General features: G+C 32.4%; 2 protein-coding genes across 2 annotated transcripts; both read left to right on the plus strand.

Annotated features, from left to right (window-relative positions):
• On the plus strand, positions 1,234 to 6,757 carry LOC18608173 (receptor-like protein kinase). The gene is made up of 4 exons (XM_018124308.1): positions 1,234 to 2,152; positions 5,501 to 5,719; positions 6,576 to 6,647; positions 6,741 to 6,757. The coding sequence occupies exons 1-4, from the start codon at positions 1,234 to 1,236 to the stop codon at positions 6,755 to 6,757; spliced, it is 1,227 nt and encodes a 408-aa protein (XP_017979797.1).
• LOC18608174 (receptor-like protein 12) lies at positions 19,118 to 20,170 on the plus strand. Its single transcript, XM_018124309.1, has one exon. The coding sequence runs from the start codon at positions 19,118 to 19,120 to the stop codon at positions 20,168 to 20,170; it is 1,053 nt and encodes a 350-aa protein (XP_017979798.1).

Here is a 20,504-nt window from a genome sequence, read left to right on the forward strand (position 1 = left end):
TGACTCTTCATTTCTTCACTCTTTCTCACTTCATTCATTGTCCGTCTACATTGATTTGATAAACTATTGCCAAAAGGAATTCCAATTTCTTAGCTCCGGACCCTCTCACCGTGCCTTTCATGCCTTAACATTTGGAAAAAAGATAACTCTGTTAGACTTTGGACAGCTTAGGGCTTGTTTTCTTGGCAAGATGCATAATACACAAGTGTAAACACTGGAACAAAGCAAGCATTCTTGACAAGTTTATTAGACTTCTGGTTTTTTTGGCTAAGCGAGAAGTGTGAACAGTGCACTGAAATTACAGGGACATTGTGCAGATTTTCTCTGCAATAATGTCATGTGGATGCTCTTTGTGAAATAGACATGTTAACAACACATGGCAGAAACTAAAAATGGATTCAAGTGATCCAACAAACACTCCATGTAATTCATTGAATTTTGTCGCTATACTTTTTAATTTTGTTGATTTTTCGACAAAAAGTAATAAAATTTACAAAAATAAAAATTGTCACTTGCATTGATAAAATATTTTGTGAAATATTCTAATTTTATATTTTTCTCCAAAAATCAAAAGTTTAGTGATGAAATTTGATAAAATTGAAGTACTACAATGACAAAATCCAAGATATTCAGGCATGGTATAGTAATAAATTTGAACTTTATCCTTTTTTTTTTTTAAAAAAAGTAGTTTTGAAGGATTGATGTGTTTTATTAAGTCTTACAACAATTTTCCTGGTACTCAACAGGGGGTGACGGCACTAATTAAATGGAAGTTTTAGCTAAATTATAATTTCTCAAAGATTTTCAATGAAGAAATGATAAATAGTTTTAACAATATTTAAATAGAAAATTTTTTAATTTGATAATTACAGCTCAATCAATAACAATCTAGTGGTGGAAAAGTATCAATACAGCCATTATGTACTTGGTTTCTATGACGTGTGGAGACCTATGCTTCATTAACATCTCAAACATGTGCTATTCCTAACTGATACGACCATTTGTCCATTTTTCTTTTTGTTTTTATCGATTAGTAGGGCCTTTCTACGGTGCAAAAATCTATAAAAATACTTTATTACGTGGAGTCAACCGCATAGCTTCGTAAAGAATACTTCAACCACTTTCTGAAACTTGCATGTACTAGTATTTAAAGAATGAGCATCAGCCAAAGCAATGATGCAACAAACTCAGTTATTTCTTTTTTAATTTGTCTCAACCACGAATATAAGCTTAATGGGAAACATTGGCTTCCTCCTCCCTCTTGTGGTATTTGTGCTGGTGTTGAGTAACTTTGGGGCTGCTTTGTCATCAGAATTACCTAACATCACCACTGACCAATTGGCTCTTCTTGCACTAAAATCCCATGTCACCCATGACCCTCAAAACATATTGGCAACCAACTGGTCTATGACTACCTCTGTTTGCAGTTGGATTGGTATCACTTGTGGATCCGATCAGCAAAGAATTATCGCTCTTGATCTTTCTAACATGAGTCTTATAGGCACCATCCCATCTCACTTGGGAAATCTCTCTTTTCTTGCTCAACTTAACATCCAAAGCAACAATTTTCGAGGCTCATTGCCCAAGGAGTTGGCTAATTTGTCTTGGTTGGAGTATATAGACATCAGTCAAAACAATTTCAATGGGGAAATCCCATCATGGTTTGATTCCTTCACTAAACTTCACAAGCTGTCTCTGTACAGTAACAACTTCTCTGGTGTTATCCCGCCTTCTTTGGGTTCTTTGTCAAACCTTAAGGAATTGCTCCTACATGACAATGATTTGAAAGGGCAAATTCCTATTACAATCGGAGATCTTTCTAACTTGAAATATTTGAATTTGGAACAGAATCACCTTTCAGGTGTAAATCTTTCTCAATCTTCAATATACTTTATTGCAAAAATTGATTTCAACACTAATAATCTCATTGTAGGTCAACTTCCATTGGCTGTATTTGATCAGCTTCTTAAATTGCAATTTCTAATTTTGGGATTGAACAATCTTTCAGGTAGAATTCCAACCAGTTTATTCAAGTGCCAAGAGTTAGAAGCTTTAATTTTATCTAGCAATGTCTTGGAGGGAAGTGTGCCTCAAGAAATCGGGAATTTGACTAGATTAAAAAACTTGTATCTTGATTGGAATAATCTAACAGGTATGCTTACCATGGGCACATTCTTTTAGAAAATTAAAATGATTAGTTGACAATTTATTTTTATTCTTGAATTTAGATTTATAATTTTAGTTTTAATTATACAAGTAAATGAAAATCTTACTAATGATATACAAAAATTGATCACGAAAGAAAGTAAAAGAAAATCTTATGAATGAATATAAGCGATAAAGAAAGTCTTGAAACGAATATAAGTGTTTTTGACTTAGTATCTATTTGGCTCAACTTTTTTTTAATCTATCTACTTCTTAAAAATAAAAACTGGACAAATAGGATTTTGAAAAAAATAAAATTTTTAAAAAAAGTGCTTTAGGAAAATCTTTTTTATTTTAAAAAACACGTTAGCCTTTTAAGAAAATTTTTCATTTTGTTTCAAAAATGTCATCATCTATTAAAAATAATCTCAAAATTACCATTTATCTTAATTTAACTAAAATTAGAACTTATATAAGTTGTTTTGCCAAGCAACTTATTTATAAAAAAGAGTTTACAAAAGTAAATTTATCAAACAATTTTAACTTAATTTTAAAAATTATTATTTTTTATAAGAGATTTGTAATTAAAAGAATTCAAAGCAAACAGGCTCTTAATAGGTTTGCAACCACGTGGGATACTTTTAATTATGGAAAAAAAAAATGTAATTTGCATACCTTTTTATATACGGTAAGTAGCTTTCATGAAGGGGCTCCCATTTTTCTTTGTATGACTTAATCGTGGTTGCTAAATGAATTCCAATTTATTTGTTCCGGGCCGTCTTACTGTCTCTGTCATGCCTTGACATTTGAAAAAAGATGACTTTCCACTAAATGAATTCCAATTTTTCTTTTTTCTTTTTTTGCAAGATACAGAAGTGTAAACACTGAAACAAAGGAAGCATTGATGACAAGTTGATTAGACTTTTGTTTTTTTGGCTAAGAGAGAAGTGCAATCCGATCCTAATCTCCTTTTTTCTTAACATTATATAAATATTTTTTAATTTTCTGTATTTTTTTAACATTTTTTTAATTTTTTACTTTTTATGTTTTTTGTAATTTTATATTTTTTATTACCTTTTATTTTTTTTGTTGGGTACACTCGAACAAAAATGGATGTTTATCGGACAAAATCAACGTTCAAGTCGTATATCTTTCTATGTTATCAATATATCTTTATTGTGAATATTGATTTCAACACTAATAATCTCATTGCCGGTCAACTTTCATCAAATATATTTGATCAATTGCCTAAATTACAATCTCTAATTTTAGGATTGAATAATCTTTCAGGTAAAATTCCAATCAGTTTATTCAAGTGTTCAGAGTTAGAAGTTTTAATTTTATATGACAATACTTTGGAGGGAAGTGTGTCTCTAGAAATCGGGAATTTGACTAAATTAAACAAGTTGGATCTTAGTTTCAACAACTTCACAGGTATGCTTACTGTGGGTCTTCTTTTAAAAAAATTAAAATCATTAGTTGACAAATTACTTTTATTTTTGAGTTCAGATTTAAGATTTCAGTTTTCATTTAGATTGCTTTTGGAAATGTTGGTTGCTTCTTTAATTGACAATTTTGAAACATGTAACTGTATATAAAGAATGTGCATCAACCAACACATTTATCAAAGAGACTGAAAGCCCATGGTAGTAATCAATTGGCTTTTCTTGCACTTAAAGCCCACGCATTGTCAACCAAGTGGACTAGTGTTACTTTTATTTGCAATTGGATTGATGTCACTTGCGGATTATCAAAGAGTCATATCGCTCTTGGTCTTTCTAACATGAATATATAAAGAAGCCAAAAAAAACCTAAAAATCATGTTTTTTTTTCTTTTTACAACTATATTTTCATAATATGCTTGTTTTACATTGCTGCTTGAATTCCTTTGGTTATATTATTGCTAGTGCTTTCATCGTTCTTTATAATTTCTCTCTCTTTTTTCCAATTTTGACTTAGTACAAAATTAAGAAAAAAGTTTTAATTTTAGTATATTTAATAAATTTTTAAAAAAAATTATAACATTAATAAGTTTAATTTTTAATATCAAAAGGTAAAAAAATTAATAAAAATTACTATGAAACATATAAAAAATTAAGAATTTAAATATTCAAAAAAGAGAAGTGGACAGAATTTGAAACAAACTAAAAAGAACGTGGACATTCAATATATGAATAGAAGGAGTCTTCTTTTTTTGGGGATTTTTTTTTCAACCAATCAAAATATTATATTAATATTACTGAAGATTACAGCAAGAGGATCAACCCAAGTTTAGGGATCATGTCAGTATAAAAAAGAATAGAAAATAGATATCGCCTGGTGGTACTCAGTACCATTACACAAACATTCTCGCCTATTGGTACCATTAAAAAATAATGGGATGATAAGAAACAGGTAGGGGGAAAGAAAAGATAAAATTATCATATGTGGTAGGGCAAATATAGGTGAATGGGAAAGATAATACCAGTAATTGTGGTTTTACAAATATAACTGAGACATGATAACCCTTTTTTATTTTGTAGTGAAATTTTTTGCTGAATGATAAACTTGTTATTTCTATATTTGAATTCATATTACATGATGAATTTCTTCTCTCGATATAATATCAAGAACTAGTGATAATTAAGTTAGGGATGATATAATATTAACTATGAATTTAATTTTTGTTATAATAATATTTATAATTTTTTATTTTATATAGTCATTTATATTGTTACGGTCTATTCCAAATCTACATTTCTTTCATTCCTCAATACTCAATGATTTTCTAAATCCTAATTTATACTTTAATTATGTTTTCTCTATTTTTACTTTTTTTTGTATGCATAAAATTTTTGTTTATCCAAAAAGGCAGAGAAAGTTCGACTACAAAGATAAGTCTTGTCGTTTAACAAGAACAAGGATAAGAGAAAAGGGGCATAATCATTGACATTACATAACGGAAATCTGTCTTTTCTTTGCTCAATTTAACATCCAATTTAATCATTTTCATTGCTCATTGTCCATGGAGTTGGCTAAATTATCTTGGTTGGATTATATAAACTTCAGCAACAATAGCTTCGGTGAGGAAATCCCATCATGGTTTGATTCCTTCACTCACCTTCAGCGCTTGTTTCTGTATGGTAACAACTTCTCTGGTGTTATCATCTTCTTAGAGATTTATCAAACCTTGAGAAGTTGCTCCTATATGACAATGACATGAAAGGCCATATTCCTATAGCAATCAGATCACTTAATTTCTAACTTGAATTGTTTGTATTTGGGACATAATCAGCTTTTAGGTTGCATATCTTTCTCAATCATCAATATATCTTTATTGCAAATATTGATTTTAATATTAATAATCTCATTGTAGGTCAACTTTCATCGGCTACATTTGATCAACTTCTTAAATTACAATATCTAAATTTGAGAAACAACCATCTCTGGGGTACAATTCCATTTAGTTTATTCAAGTGTCAAGCGATAGAAACTTTAAATTTATTGGAGAATGCCTTGGAGGGAAGCGTGCCTCAAGAAATCGGGAATTTGACTAGATTAAACTACTTGTATCTTGGTGCGAACAACCTACAAGGTATGCTTACTATGGGCTTCCTCTAGACAAATTAAAATGATTAGTTGGTAATTTATATATATTCATATGTTCATATTTCAGATTTTGGTTTTTATTTAGATTGAACTTGAAAACTTGAATTAAAAAGAAAAGATTTAAATTTCAAATTTACTATAAATGTGGATGATAGAACTCATGAAAACAGGACGTTCTTAATAATTTTGAATTCGTTGGATTTATGAGATCTCCATTAAGTGGTGGATTAATTTAAAATGCAATTTAGACAATTTGATATTCAATTGCTTATACACTCTCAAATACCCATATTGAATCTTAACTACATTTTAGATAATTAGTGTTTGATCACCTTCCTATTTACAATGACTTGATTTGAATTGGAATTCTAACAAGCTTATTTAAATGCAAAGAGTTAGAATATATACAACTGTTTGGTAATCAATTAGAGAGGACTGTGCGATGCGAAGTTAGGGATTTGACTTCGCTCAAGGCATTGGATATTGTTTTGGTGTGCCTAAAAGGAAAATGGCATAATAATTAAGACGGAATACATGAGTAGTTAAAAATTTATATCCATTAATTCGTAATTTAAAATTTTCTTCCTAATTTCAATTTTCATTTAATAAATTTTATCAAAACTTTAACATTTTCACTTTTTAACCACTGTCTAATTAGGCTTCATTTAAGCTGTAAAATACCATGCAAAAGTACGATTTAAAGAAGGTAAAAACAGGAAAATGAGTGCACCTGTTTTGTTGAAAAATTAAGATAAATAAAATAGATACCTAGTGCTCAACGTAGAAAATAAGGGCTATGTTAAATTTTAACTTAATTTGACGGATTGAATTTTATGTTTCAGGTGGCATTCCATCAGCTGTTGGAAATCTGACTTCTATTAAGAACCTTAATTTAAGGCGCAACAACTTGACAGGTATAATATCATCTTCTTTTTTTTTGAAAATTATAAAATTTATTAATCCTCAGCATCGTAATGCCATTTCAAGTCTCTTGCTTATATTGCTAGGGACTCTCATGGAATAAACGAGAACTGGGCAAGTAGAAACTGTACAATTGTCAAAAACACCCAGCCACCATGACAACAGTGGCGTTCAAAGTAACCCGTCCAAGTAATTCTTAGCAAGATCCAGCCCCTTGAAAAACATTTAAGAAGGCAGCTGAGAAAAATAAAAAAACATAAGCTATCCTAAACTACTGTTTGTCCTGATTCAACATAGGTTCAAAACATAACATTAACACCTCCAAAAATCAAACCAACAAATTCGAACCTACGTCATGACAACGAAGAAATTTGACACCTTTGTGGTAATCCATTTCCATCGGTTTTTGAAGAAAAAATGCCCCTGTCAAAACTTAAAGAGGAAAAAAGACAACAGACCTCACTCACTCACTAAAAAACAAAGAATGAAATCACTCTTTCACTCATTCCTTAAGTTCCCACGTTAGCTCTCATGAACACAATCTTAGGACACATGAATCACCCTCACAAAAATTCAAAGAAACAATTCCCTTGATAAAACCTTCCCCCCTATCTTTCTTCTCCTTTTCACCTGATATATGCATATCAATCAGCAATACTTTTTATGTATTTAAAATGAAAATTAAACATGCGTGTGTGCATGTGTGTGAGTGCATGCGCGCATGCATATGTGTGTTTAATTAAAGAAAAAACGTTTTTTACTTTAAGATTTTCTATTAACTGATTTTTAATTCCACAATGTAAAAGTAAAAATAAAAATTTTATATTTTCATAAAAATAAGAAAGAACCTGAATTTAAAACAGTTAAAATGTAAATGTGAAGATTAATTGAGAAAGAACTATATGTTCATGATATTTTTAAAAAAACTGACATTAAAAATCAGAATGCATCAATTTTATAAAAAAAATTTAAAATTTTAATATTTCAATACTTTTTTTCTCAATTTTTGTGAAAGCTAAATAATGACAAATAATTCATGACAAATTAATGGAGTAATCTTTTTCCCATAGTTTGTGCTTGAATATTATTAAGTTCCATTAGAATTTTCTGATTCAACTTATGTTTTGTGATATATGGGTGTGTTAAGATTATAGTTTGGATCTATCCATGATCATAATTTTGGGGTTTTGAGGATTTGGATGTTTGTCTTTCTTAATTTTGAAGTGGGAACCCTACTCCAATCCAATTTTGCTTCTACAATTTCACAATATGCGTGTTTTGCATTGCTGTTTGAATTCCCTTTTTTTTTCTTTCACCCAGCTGTTTGAATTCCTTTGTTTCTCTTATTTTTAGTGTTTTTATGTTCTCTATTATTTCTTTTTCTGTTCCAATTTTGACTTGGTGCAAATATTAAGAAAAATATTTTTAACTTTTAGTGTATTTAATTTTTTTTTTAATTATAACATTGATAAATTGTAATTGGTCAAAATACCCCATAAGTCCTTGCACTATAGGTTTTTTATCAACTTAATCCCTTTACACAAAACTAGTTAATTTAGTCCTCTACTTTGAGATTTTGTCCAATCTAGTCCCTCTGCCTTACTCTATTTAAATTGACCATTAGTGGTGTTGATGTGGTGCTGACGTATTGAACCAAAAAAATTTTCTTCTAGAAAATATTTTTTGCCATGTCAGTTTCTTTGTGTCACCCCATAGGGATCAAATTAAACAAAATTTAAAAGGAGAGATCACTTACTAGTTATACATAATCAATAGCATTCCTTCGAATTATTTTGAAAAAATGGGGTTTGTTGAACCTTAAGTTGAGGTTGCCATGATCTCTCTAGCTAGTATAAGAAGTCATAATTTTGGCTTCTGCAGATCTCTTCTTCAATATTAAAGTCAAAGTTTATATTGTTAATCTAAATTTTAATTTGAGAAGAAACTAATTTGCTGACGGAAATTTTCTGTGTACATAGAAAGTTAATGGTTTTTAATTACTAAAGAAGAGCCTCTAATATATAAAAATACATTTTTGGTATAAATGCAATGCTAAACAAAAACGGTAAAAGTACTCGATTTAGTCCTTATACGATAGTGTCGTAACATGCGGGTCCGGGAACCCGACCGCCAGACGCGGGCGAAAATTAAATGGTTTAGGAGTCGCCACTAATCTTTTTTTATCTAGGTGTGATTGGTCACCTATTAACCCAATTCTGATGAACGAAGTCCTAAATTAATTTTAGGTCCGTCGAAAGAACGAGAACTGATCCACATTTTTTTGAGATAGGTTCGGGAGTGCGGTTATGCACGGAGAAGGGTTAGCATCTCCGTAGCGCCCGTTCCATGAACAGTACCATTTAATCTTAAGTTATCCTATTATAGCATACTTTTGATTTAATCCCTACTTATTAACTAAATTTTTTATTAAATTGGCTGGCTGAGTTCTTTTTTTTGGTTTTACGTATGCACATGATGCAAGCGTAAAATGATGTCATGACTTGTTTATTTTAAATAATGGGGTCGGTAACCTTTTATTGAAAAATCATTCGAAGACCATCTCAACGCTTTGGTGAAGTCTCGAAATTTTCTTCACCTAGAGATATCCCCGGAAGAACTCGTCTCTACAAGCTCCTCGGGGAAATCCCATCATAGGGATTCCCGCACCATTTGCAAGATAAATGTGGCGTGCTATGACAGGATAAAATGCTGATATCTACATGCACGCGTTTATTGAATTAGGTAGTTCATAATTCACTTAACTATGTATTTAATAATTTATCATTTTGTTTATATGTTTATTATTATCTATTTTTTTCATGGATTATTTATTTATTTATGTATATATATATATTTTTTGCTTTCTACTTAAATCCATATCCTTTAATTAATGTTTTTTTCATTAATATTTTACTTGATTATATAGCTTATCAAATAATTAATTAATTTATTTTTAAACGATTAAATTAACTTTATTTAGTAATATTTATTTAAGCTCATTAACTGATTACATTAATTTGAATGCAACAAAATTTTCTTATGTATATTATTTTTTTAACAACGACTATTTGACTTAACGGGTTTTGAAGTTTAGAGTTCAGATTTATCCCGACGTTTCGGTGAAAATTCATCTCGAACTTCGCACCCGAAAAACATCCACCAGAAAGAGGCAACTCTTTGCCCCTTTTAGGTGGTAATACTCAAATAATTATTCCAATTATATTATTTATTTTTTTTATTTTTTATTTATTATTTTTTCCATTTTTCATTTATTATTTTTTTTAAAAAATATATATATATTCGCATCATGAATTATTATTATTATTATTATTTTATTATTTGCAAGCCTCTAAATATATTTATAATATTAATATTTTTTTATTCACTTATTATCGTTATTGTTATTATTTATATATTTTTATTTTTATTATTTTTATATTTTTATTTAAGCTAAGCAAACAATTAAATAAATTGGATAAGCCCAAAATAGCAAGCCCAAATCCACAATAAACGGGTAAGGCCTCACCTTGCTTGGGCTAGAATGATGGCCCAAGTTGTCTGGGCTGCATGGAGGCGTCCCAAGCCTGCTTCCTTGGTCCGTCTGGCCTTCCCCTGAACGCACCGTTTTGGGGCTCCGGGGACTCCCTAAAATGACGTCGTTTAGGCGTTGATCTTTTTAATTCCTCACTCCACTGAAACGGCACCGTTTAGACCCTAAACTCGGGTATATAAATCCCATTTTTGGCCTTTCTTTTCATTTTCAGATTTCATTTTCTCTCTCTAGCCAGCTACCCTCTGCCTTCTCTCTAAAAAACCTTTCCTCTTCCCGCCAGCGCCGGCGTACTACCCCTTTTGCTTCCCTCCAACCGGCGACTCAGATGTTCCTATACCTCTCCCTCGAAGCCTTCTTCCCTTCCGATCGATGGATCTGGCACCCCTGCCTCGGTCGACGGTGACCCAAACAGGTTTAGGCTTTCCCCTGCCGATGATCGGCACCCCAAATATCTAACCTCCCTTCACAGCTCACCAATCTCTCTCGCTCAAACCGAACCGAATCCCCCAGTTGAAACCCCCGATTGGATTTTTTTGGCTGCCCTTTTTATTTTTTATTTTTTTTGTGGCTAGGTAGCTTCTACTGGTAGGTTTTGGATCTTAGATTTTTTTTGTTGTGTTCTCTTTCCTTTTGGTTTTGCAGGTGGTCCTTAAAAAGCCGGGTTGTCCAAAAAATTGGACAACCCGGCAATGGGGTTCTGGCACTAGGGAGTTGGTGGCCAGAACCCCATCATGCGTGGTGGTTGGGGAAGGGATGGCTGGGCGTACGCCCAGCCATTCCCTCTTTTTTTTTTATTATTTTGTTTCATTTTATTATAATTTAAAATTATTTATTTATTTATTTATTTTAGGTGTCTATAGATAGAGCTTTGTTCAATTTAGCCCTTAAAATTTTGTTCAATTTAGTCGCTATATTCTACCGTTTGTTTAATTAGTCCCTATGACATGGCAAAAGAATTTTAAAATTTTTTTTCAAAAAAGTTTTGGAAATTACTTTTCAAAAAATTTTGATTTTTTTTGTTCTAACACGTCAACACCACAAACAGTCAACTTGAACAAAGTTAGGCATAGAGATTCGATTGCACAAAATCTTAGAATAGAGAGACTAAATTGACAAAAAATTTATAGTACAGAGATCTATGGGGTACTTTGACCAATTATAATTCGTAATTATAATAAAAACTCCTTAAATTATTTAGAAAAATTTAAATAAATGTGCCTTTATTTTTTTTATTGTATTCAATTAAACTTTTGAATTTTTTTTGAAAGACGATAATAGGTATATATTGCTTTCAAAATCAAAATATCGCTTTACAAAAAGAGTGAGACAGAGCAGTAGCTAACAAAAAGAATGCCACAAGGCTCAAGAACAAAACAGGAGACTGTTCCATGCCCAAAGAAACGACTTTCCGGGATTTTCTAGATGGTGAACAGCCCTACAGTTGTGCAAAAGAAGTCCATAGCCAAAAAAAATAAAAAATGGCAGCTATGAACACTAAGAAAAAGAAAGCTAGGAACAAATTATTGATTAAACTCTTATATTTTTATTTTAAGTCAAATAAGTTTTTATGACTAATGGTTGATTAATTGTGATTGGTTAAAATGCCACTTGTCATTCTATGCGACATAGCATGTTAAAATGCTATAATGGATGATGATGTGCCATGATGATATGGTCATTTAACATTTGACCCTCCATGTTAATGTCACGTAGGCATAAAATAATAATTGATATTTTGATTAATAGTATTTACTCAACTATTAGTAATAAGGACCTATTTGAGTCAAAATAAAAATATAAAAACTTGATTGAATGCAATAAAAGAATAAGAGTTTATTTGAATTTTTTCAAAGAATAAGAATAAGCAATTTACACTTAACCCAAAATCTCCACAGTTGAATTTCAGAATACAAAGCGTACTTGATTTCTCATCAATGGTTTGACAACAAAAATAGTATTTGGTTAGATTAACTGTTGGTACTCAATGCACTAGGATTTTCTTCTCTTTTTCTTTATGACTCTCCAATGGGTGAGATCTTAATGTAGTTGCAGGAAAGAGAGGAGACTTAGCCTTTCCTTCATATAGTGAATCCCTAGTCCCACCGATCATTGGATTTTGGATTTCCTATTTAGGCTTACACTTTTAAGTCCACATTTAATATTGAAGCCTAACCCATTTAATTAGATCATATAATAGGCTATAAAATTGTCACTTTATCAAGACTAAATAAGCTTAGCCTATTTTTATAAAAGATAAAATAAATTAAATAATGCAAGTCCACACTTTAATGTTGAGAAAATCTAACAACTCCTATATGAAAATGATCTGAGAGTGTAAATTCCTATACCAATCTAAAATCTTGCAAACTTAAAATGGTTGTATTCAGGATATAATCAGCATTCAGATTGCATATCTTTCTTGATAGTCAATATATCTTTATTGCAAATATTGATTTCAACACTAATAATCTCCCTGTAGGTCAACTTCCATTAACTATATTTGATCAGCTTCATAAATTAAAATATCTACATTTGGGATCCAACCATCTTTCCGGTAGAATTCCAACCAGTTTATTCAAGTGTCAAGAGTTAACAGTTTTATCTTTATATGGCAATGCCTTGGAGGGAAGTGTGCCTCAAGCAATTGAGAATTTGATTAGATTAAGTTATTTGTCTCTCTATTGGAACAACCTAGCAGGTATGCTTATTGTGGACTTTCTTTTTACACAAATTAAAATGATTAGTTGGCATTTATTTTTATTCACGAGCTCAGATTTTAGTTAAAATTTTAAGACATTATTCCATTTTTCAGGTGTAATTCCATCAACTATCAGACACTTGACTTCTCTTACATTACTTGATCTAAAGTATAACAAGTTGACAGGTATCATCTTTCTTCTCCTTTTTATCCGATTTGTATAACACGATTTTTCATATATGGGAGTTTAAATTGTTTTTGAGTACCAAAATGTAAAAGAAAAATGAAAAATTGATATCAAGAATTTTAGATATTCAAAAAAAAAAAAAAGAAATTAAGAACGAAAACTATAATAGTTAAAAATGGAAATGTTAACACTCAATTTGATATAGAGGAGTGTTATTTTAATAAGGTTCCATTTGATTGATAGTAAAAATGTCAACTAAATGAAGTATAAGTATGTTATGTGCATATGAACGTGAATGCATTAATAAAGTATGTGCATGTGTAAAGAGAGATAAAGAGTGAAGAAATTCCTGATAAATCAGGGATGGTATTGAAGCAGAGAGAGCAAAAATACAAGAACCAAAGGAGCTAAGAAAAAATTTGGGAAGAAACAAATTGGGTGAAAAAAACCACCCTCACTTATTTTCATATTAGTATTTATATGACGATAACAAACATAGCCTTGTAAATCGGCATTGAAGAATGAAAAACAATGAGGAAAAATAGCTGAGCACAGGATTCCAGAAATGGAACACTATGCTTTTGTTGAAGTTGGAATGCATCTCTTTAGCTGTTGATAGTGTTTATCTGAGCAGCCAGCAGATACTACATGCTGATGCATAAGACTCAGTTAAGTTTAGTCTTATTTTCTTAAGTTGCAGTCAGTTATTGTTGGTTATCCTACTTGGCACTTGTTAGTCTACCACTTAGAATTATGGATCAGTTATCTATTGAGTTCACTTAGTGGGTAGTTGTCAATTTCCATTCTGTTTTCTATACTTAAGCTTTAAGTAGCAAACTGATATGAATGAAGAAGTTGTTCTGTTTTTTCTTCACCTTACTGCTCTTAATCTTTCTCTTTACTCTCCTTCATTTTCCTTCATTTTCCTTCACTTATTTTTTTTTTGAAAGTTTAACAGCTTTACAATGGACATTCTAACAGCTACAAGAAATAGACTTAAAAAAAACAAGAAGCTTTTCAGCCTTACAGGAACCAAGCAAAACAACACCAGTATTAGGCGTTTAAGCCAACTTAAAAATAACAAAGAAAACGACAAGACTTTTAAGTGTTTCAGTCACTTATTAACTAAAGAATTAGAATGACATCGTTCCCTAACTTCTTTCTTCCTTCAACAAGCTGTTGATTTGCTCCCAATTCCTCTTTTTCTTTTTTACGAGTTGGAATCACTGAATTCTCAACACACCTCCTTGATTCCAGATGAGTAAACTCCCAGTCTGTTCCTTAGAAACTCAAATCGATCTGTGCTCAACCCTTTAGTAAAAATATCAGCTAGTTGCTCCTTTGTAGGACAATATTTCAGCTCCATTTCACCTTCCTTCACTGCATCTCTCAGAGCATGGTACTTCACTCTGATTTGTTTTGTTCAACCGTGCTGCACTAGATTCTTGGCGATTGCCATAGCAGATTGATTGTCTATATGCAATAAAGTACCCCTGTTTTGTGTAAAACTCAATTCAACTAAAATCTTCCTCAACCAAAGTGCTTGGTTTGCAACTGAAGCAATAGCAATGTACTCTACTGCTGCAGATGACTGAGCTCCTACTTCCTACTTCTTTGAACTTCAAGAAAACACTCTAGTCCCAAGGGAAAAACAATAACCACTTGTGCTTTTAGAGTCATATAGAAAGCCAGCCCAGTCAGCATCAGTAAATCCCTGAAGCTCACCACTCTCAACTTTCAAGTACTTAACACCATAATCAGCAGTGCCTTTGACATACCTTAGAATTTGTTTGGCTGCAGTAAAGTGTATAGTTGTTAGAGCTTGCATGTACTTGGACAGAAGACTTGTTGCATATATTAAATCAGGTCTGGTTGCAGCAAGATATAATAGAGAGCCAATAATGCTTCTGTACAATTTCTCATTAGCCTCTAATGACCCATCTTGTCTACAAAACTTACTTTCAGTGGCTAATGGGGTTCTGACAACTTTACAGTGAGTCATGTGAAACTTTTTCAACAGATCAATACTTTCATTGATGAGTGATTATGTGACTGGAGTATTGAATAAATTCCAATCCAAGGAAATAAAGCATCAGTCCTAAATCAGTCATTTCAAAGTCTTTTAGCATCTGTGAGTTAAATTCAGCTAAGCTTTTAGTTTTCGGATCAGTAACAAGCAAATCATCAACATACAATACCGGTATCAACTTAGCTGTATCAGTTACCTTCATTATACAGAGAGTTGCTTCAGTACTGCTTCTGATGAATCCCTGGTTTAGTAAGTGATCATCCATCCTTTCATGCCAAGCCCTTGGTGCCTATTTGAGACCATATAGAGCCTTCACCAACTTACAAACCTTGCTTTCAGAACCCTTCTCAACATATCCATCTGGTTGTTCTACATAAATATCTTCCTTCAAGTAACCATTCAAGAAGGCAGATTTTATGTCAAAATGATAGCTAAGCCATCCATCTTTTGCAGACAAGGCTGCCAGCAACCGAATGGTGTCATGTTTGGCCACAAGTGCATATGTCTCCAAGTAGTCCCCACCATAAACCTGCGCGAAACCTTCAACTTCAGGTCTAGCTTTATATTTGTTGACAGATCCATCTGGATTTAATTTGATTCTGAAAAGCCACTTAACACCTATAACATTGTGATTTTTAGGCCTGTCTACCAATAATCAGGTCATGTTCTTATTAATCATCATCATTTCATCTTCCATTGCTTGTTTCCAATGTTCATCAAAAATAGCTTCAACATAGGAACCAGGCTCAGTGATTGCCAAATGACACCTGGCATATGTGTCTTCCAAGCTCCTAGTTCCTGTCATAGGGATCTCATCTACATTTTCATCTAAAATTAAGTCAACTTCATCTTCTAGCAACAAATTAGCAAAAACCACAGAATTTTCTATGCCTTCAATAGACTTAGATTCGCATCCTATTCTCATCAAACACCACATCTCTACTTATAAAGAACTTCATATTTTTGACATCCAGGAGTCTATATCCTTTTGATACTTCATTATATCCAAGGTGGATAGCTAAAAGAGACTTACTATCCAACTTGGTCCTCTTTGCACTTTGAATCTTAGCAAAGCAAATGCATCCAAAAACTTTATGATGTTTGACTAAAGGTTTTATATCATATCAGGCTTCAAAAGGTGTTTTGCCAACCAAGGCTCTAGTAGGTGTCAAATTAAACAAGTAGTTAGCAATGTTAATTGCTTCTACCCATAATTACTTGGCAACTTTTTTTCAAATAGTAAGCACCTAGCTATTTCCATCAAAGTCCTGTTCTTCCTTTTTAACACACCATTTTGTTGGAAGCTGTATGAAATAGTCAGTTAATTTACTTGTTGCATTCCAGGTTCTAGTTTTTGGAAATGAAATTCTTCTCTACTTCCCATACTGATACAGCTTACAAACCTTTTTCAAGCTTGCCATGAAGGGCAACCCATCAACCAAGTTATTAGATGCCATCAACTTAAGTGAACCATAATTCACATGACCAAGCCTCGTCAGAGTGCAACTATAAACAGTGTTCTTAATTTTCATCTAGTTTAATGGGAAACATTTGTTTCTCATTCCTATTGTGAAGAGTTCTATTCTAGCTGAATTCTTCACTGTGCAAACCTTGTCTTTGAAGTTTAATTCAAAGCCTTCATCCACAAGTTGACCTACGCTCAGTAAGTTTTGACTCACATCAGGAGTATAATAGACATTTGCCACTAATTTGATTCCACTAAGTGTCTGCACTCCCACTATAATAGTTCTAAAGATTAGTAGCATATCACCATTTCCTATTTCCATTTGAGTTCTAAAACTCTCATTCAAATTGATAAAATTTTCCTTGTAACCAGTCAAGTTGCTTGAACAGCCACTATTTAGCAACCAGATGTCATTCTTCTATTCACTATCTAACTTCTTAGCCATAAACAAAATTTCATCTTCTGTTTGAAGCTCCTCAACCACAATTGCTTTCTCATCAGTTTTCGTACCTTTGCTTTTGCATACTATTTCTACATTTCCTTGCTGGTGACACTTCCTACACTTAACATTCGGTCTAAACCAGTAGTACTTTTCTGTATATTTTATCTTTTTACAATGAGAACATGGTGGAAATGATTTCTTATGATCCCCATGTCTCTTTTCATCAATTTTCTTCCTTTTATTTTTCTTTTCAGGATCAGTCCTCCTAGAATTACTGCTACCAGCCTTCAAACTTTTGGTTTTGGCAACTAGAGCACTTTCAGTAAGGCCTTTTTACCTAAAAGCTCTCCTCTGCTCTAACCCTTTTAGTGCATTGACTAACTCTTTCAAAGTCACCTGGCCAAGATCCCTATAATCCTCTAACGAAGATATCTTAGACTCATATCTTTTAGGTAATCCAACCAGTATCTTACTAACAAGCCTTTCTTCAGACATCTCTTTACCTAGCAGCCTAAGTCGGTTTACTATCCCCATGATCTTACCAAAAAACTCTTTGATAGACTCACTATGATCCATGGTTAACATCTCAAATTGCCTGGTTAAATTGAATGCCTGGATTTTTTTGGTTTCGTCACTACTTTGAAATTCTTCCTTTGAATGATCTCAGACTTCTTTTGGATTATGTAAATGCATTATCTTAGCAAAAATATCATCAAATACTGCAGATTGTAAGCAAGATAGGGTTTATAGCTCTTTCCTTATCTTCTTCAAATCATCTTATCTAAGCCAGTGTTGGATTGGTGAGCCTTTGTACTGGTTCTATCTTGGTCTCCATCACCTCCCATAGATTGAAGGCCTTGAGGTAAGACTGCATCTTCACCGACCAAAACAAATAATTTTCTCTAGTAAAAACTGGAGGAGCAGAGGTACTAAACCCAGCTGTAGCCATGAACCACAAGACAGAGAGTAAGATATGGAAAAAGAAAGTGGGTAAAGACCAAATGAAGAAATATCCCTTAAGGTTGATTTAAAGCTCCGATACCATGAAGAAATTTTTGATAAATTAGGGATGGTATTGAAGCAGAGAGAGCAAAAAAAAAAAAGAACTGGAGGAGCTGAGAAAAACTTTGGGAAGAAATAGATTGGCTGAAAAAAACCACCCTCATTTTCATATTAGTATTTATATGATAGCAACAAACATAACCTTGTAAACCGGCATTGGAGAATGAAAAACAATGAGGAAAAATAGCTGTGCACAAGATTCCAGACTTGTAATTCTTTGCTTTACAACGGACATTCTAACGACTATAGGAAACAGACTAAAAAAAAACACGTGGCTTTTAAGCTTTACAGAAACCAAGAAAAACGACACAAGTATTAGGCGTTTAAGCCAACTTATAAATAACAAACAAAGCAACAAGACTTTAAGTGTTTCAATCACTCATTAACTAAAGAATTAAAATGGCACTATTCCCTAACTCCTTTCTTCCTTCAACAAGCTGTTGATTCGTACCCAATTCCTCTTCTTTTTCTTTACCAGTTGGAATCATTTAATTCTTAACACAGAGAGAGAGAGAGAGAGAGAAACATACCTACATGTTAGATCAAATTATTTGTCTCTATGTAGTATTGTAATAAGTTCTTATTTGAGGTTTCCCCTTTGCTAGATGGAATAAGAGTAGATGTTGACTTAAAAGAAAAAAAAATAGTGAAGATTTTGTTTTCATAGTTTATACTCAAATATTATTAAGTTTCATTAAAATGTTTTAATTCAACTCATGATTGTGGAGTGATTTGCACTAAGTTCCAATTGGGCAAAAGGAAGTAAAAGTATCATTTTTGGCATTTTAAACAACTTCTTCCAAAGAATATTCAATATCTTATCTTTTTTTCATATTTTATTGAAGGACCGCTTCCAACTCTACCACCTTCATTACTTTGGTTCAGCATATCAAAGAATCAATTAGTTGGAGAATTCCCTTCCTCAGTATGGAATTTGAGCTCCCTTCAATATCTTGACTTGTCTAAGAATAATTTGGGTGGAATTATTCCAGAGCATCTTGGAAATTTGACCTCCTCTCTTGTACAGATGAATCTATATACGAATAACTTTAATGGTAAAATACCGGGAATTTTATTTCCTAAAAGTTGTTCATTGAGAAGTTTTCGCATCAACAGTAACCAGCTTGGAGGGCCAATACCACAATCCTTGGTTAATTGTAAGGACTTGGAACTTCTAGATTTGGGGAAAAATAACTTAAGGGACATCTTTCCTAGTTGGTTAGGGAAATTGAATCTACAAGTTCTTGTCTTGCGATCCAATAGATTCCGTGGTCACATTGTCAATTCTGAAGTTGCATCTTCATTCTCTCATTTGCGGATTATCGATCCATCTAACAATGACTTCAGCGGCTGCTTGCCACCAAAATTTTTTGAAAGTTTGAATGCTATAAGCAATGGGTATGAAAAGACAGGTGAAGTGCAGTATATGAGATATATCTCTAGCTTTGGTGTGTACTATGATAAATCTTTCTCTGTTACAACAAAAGGGTTGGCGATGGCGCTCATGAGAATCTTAACGGCTTTGACGATTATTGATTTTTCAAATAATCAATTCAATGGACAGATTCCTGAAATAATTGGAAAACTTCAATCACTTATAGTCCTCAACCTCTCTCACAATAGCTTAACAGGTCATATCCCATTATCCTTAAGTAATTTGTCTAAGCTTGAATCATTAGACCTCTCATCCAACAAGCTTGAAGGAAGAATTCCGGCACAGTTACAAAGTCTTGAATTCCTAGAAGTTTTAAACCTTTCTTGGAATAAAATCACGGGACCTATTCCTCGAGGCAATCAATTTAATACTTTCACAAATGATTCCTACATTGGAAACTTTGGTTTATGTGGATTCCCATTATCAAAAAGCTGTGGTAATGATCAGGATTCGGAACCCCCTCCAACAATATTTGATGATGAGGATGATACAACAAAAGAATTGAATTGGAAATTTTCTATATTGATGGGGTATGGATGTGGGCTGGTGCTTGGATTGAGTTTGGGATTCATCGTGTTCACAACTGGAGAACCGTGGTGGTTCATTGAGATGATCAAGAGAGTTCAGCAAAAATATATATGTTAGAAGGATATAATGCTTTTAGGTGAGTTTACTTCAAAAATTATAACAGTATTTAATTTACATTACCTTTTTTCTTTTTTACAAGATGTAAGGTCTAGCTCTGACAAGTTTTAACAAATTTTGCCAGGTTGGATGTGTTCCAATTAAGGACAATACTCCCAAGGGAAGCCAATTCATCCACTTAGACATTGGCAAAAATAGGATTTTGACAGGAAAGAGATTCTTCAAGCCTTGTGTGGTATGGGCTCTATCATTCTATTTATTGTGGTGAACTTCCTTTTATATATATTCTTACGGCTTTTAATCGACCCTCAAGATGGCTTCCATTCTTTTTTCA

The sequence above is a fragment of the Theobroma cacao genome, chromosome 7, assembly GCF_000208745.1.
Source record: "Theobroma cacao cultivar B97-61/B2 chromosome 7, Criollo_cocoa_genome_V2, whole genome shotgun sequence".
NCBI classification, from domain to species: Eukaryota; Viridiplantae; Streptophyta; class Magnoliopsida; order Malvales; family Malvaceae; genus Theobroma; species Theobroma cacao.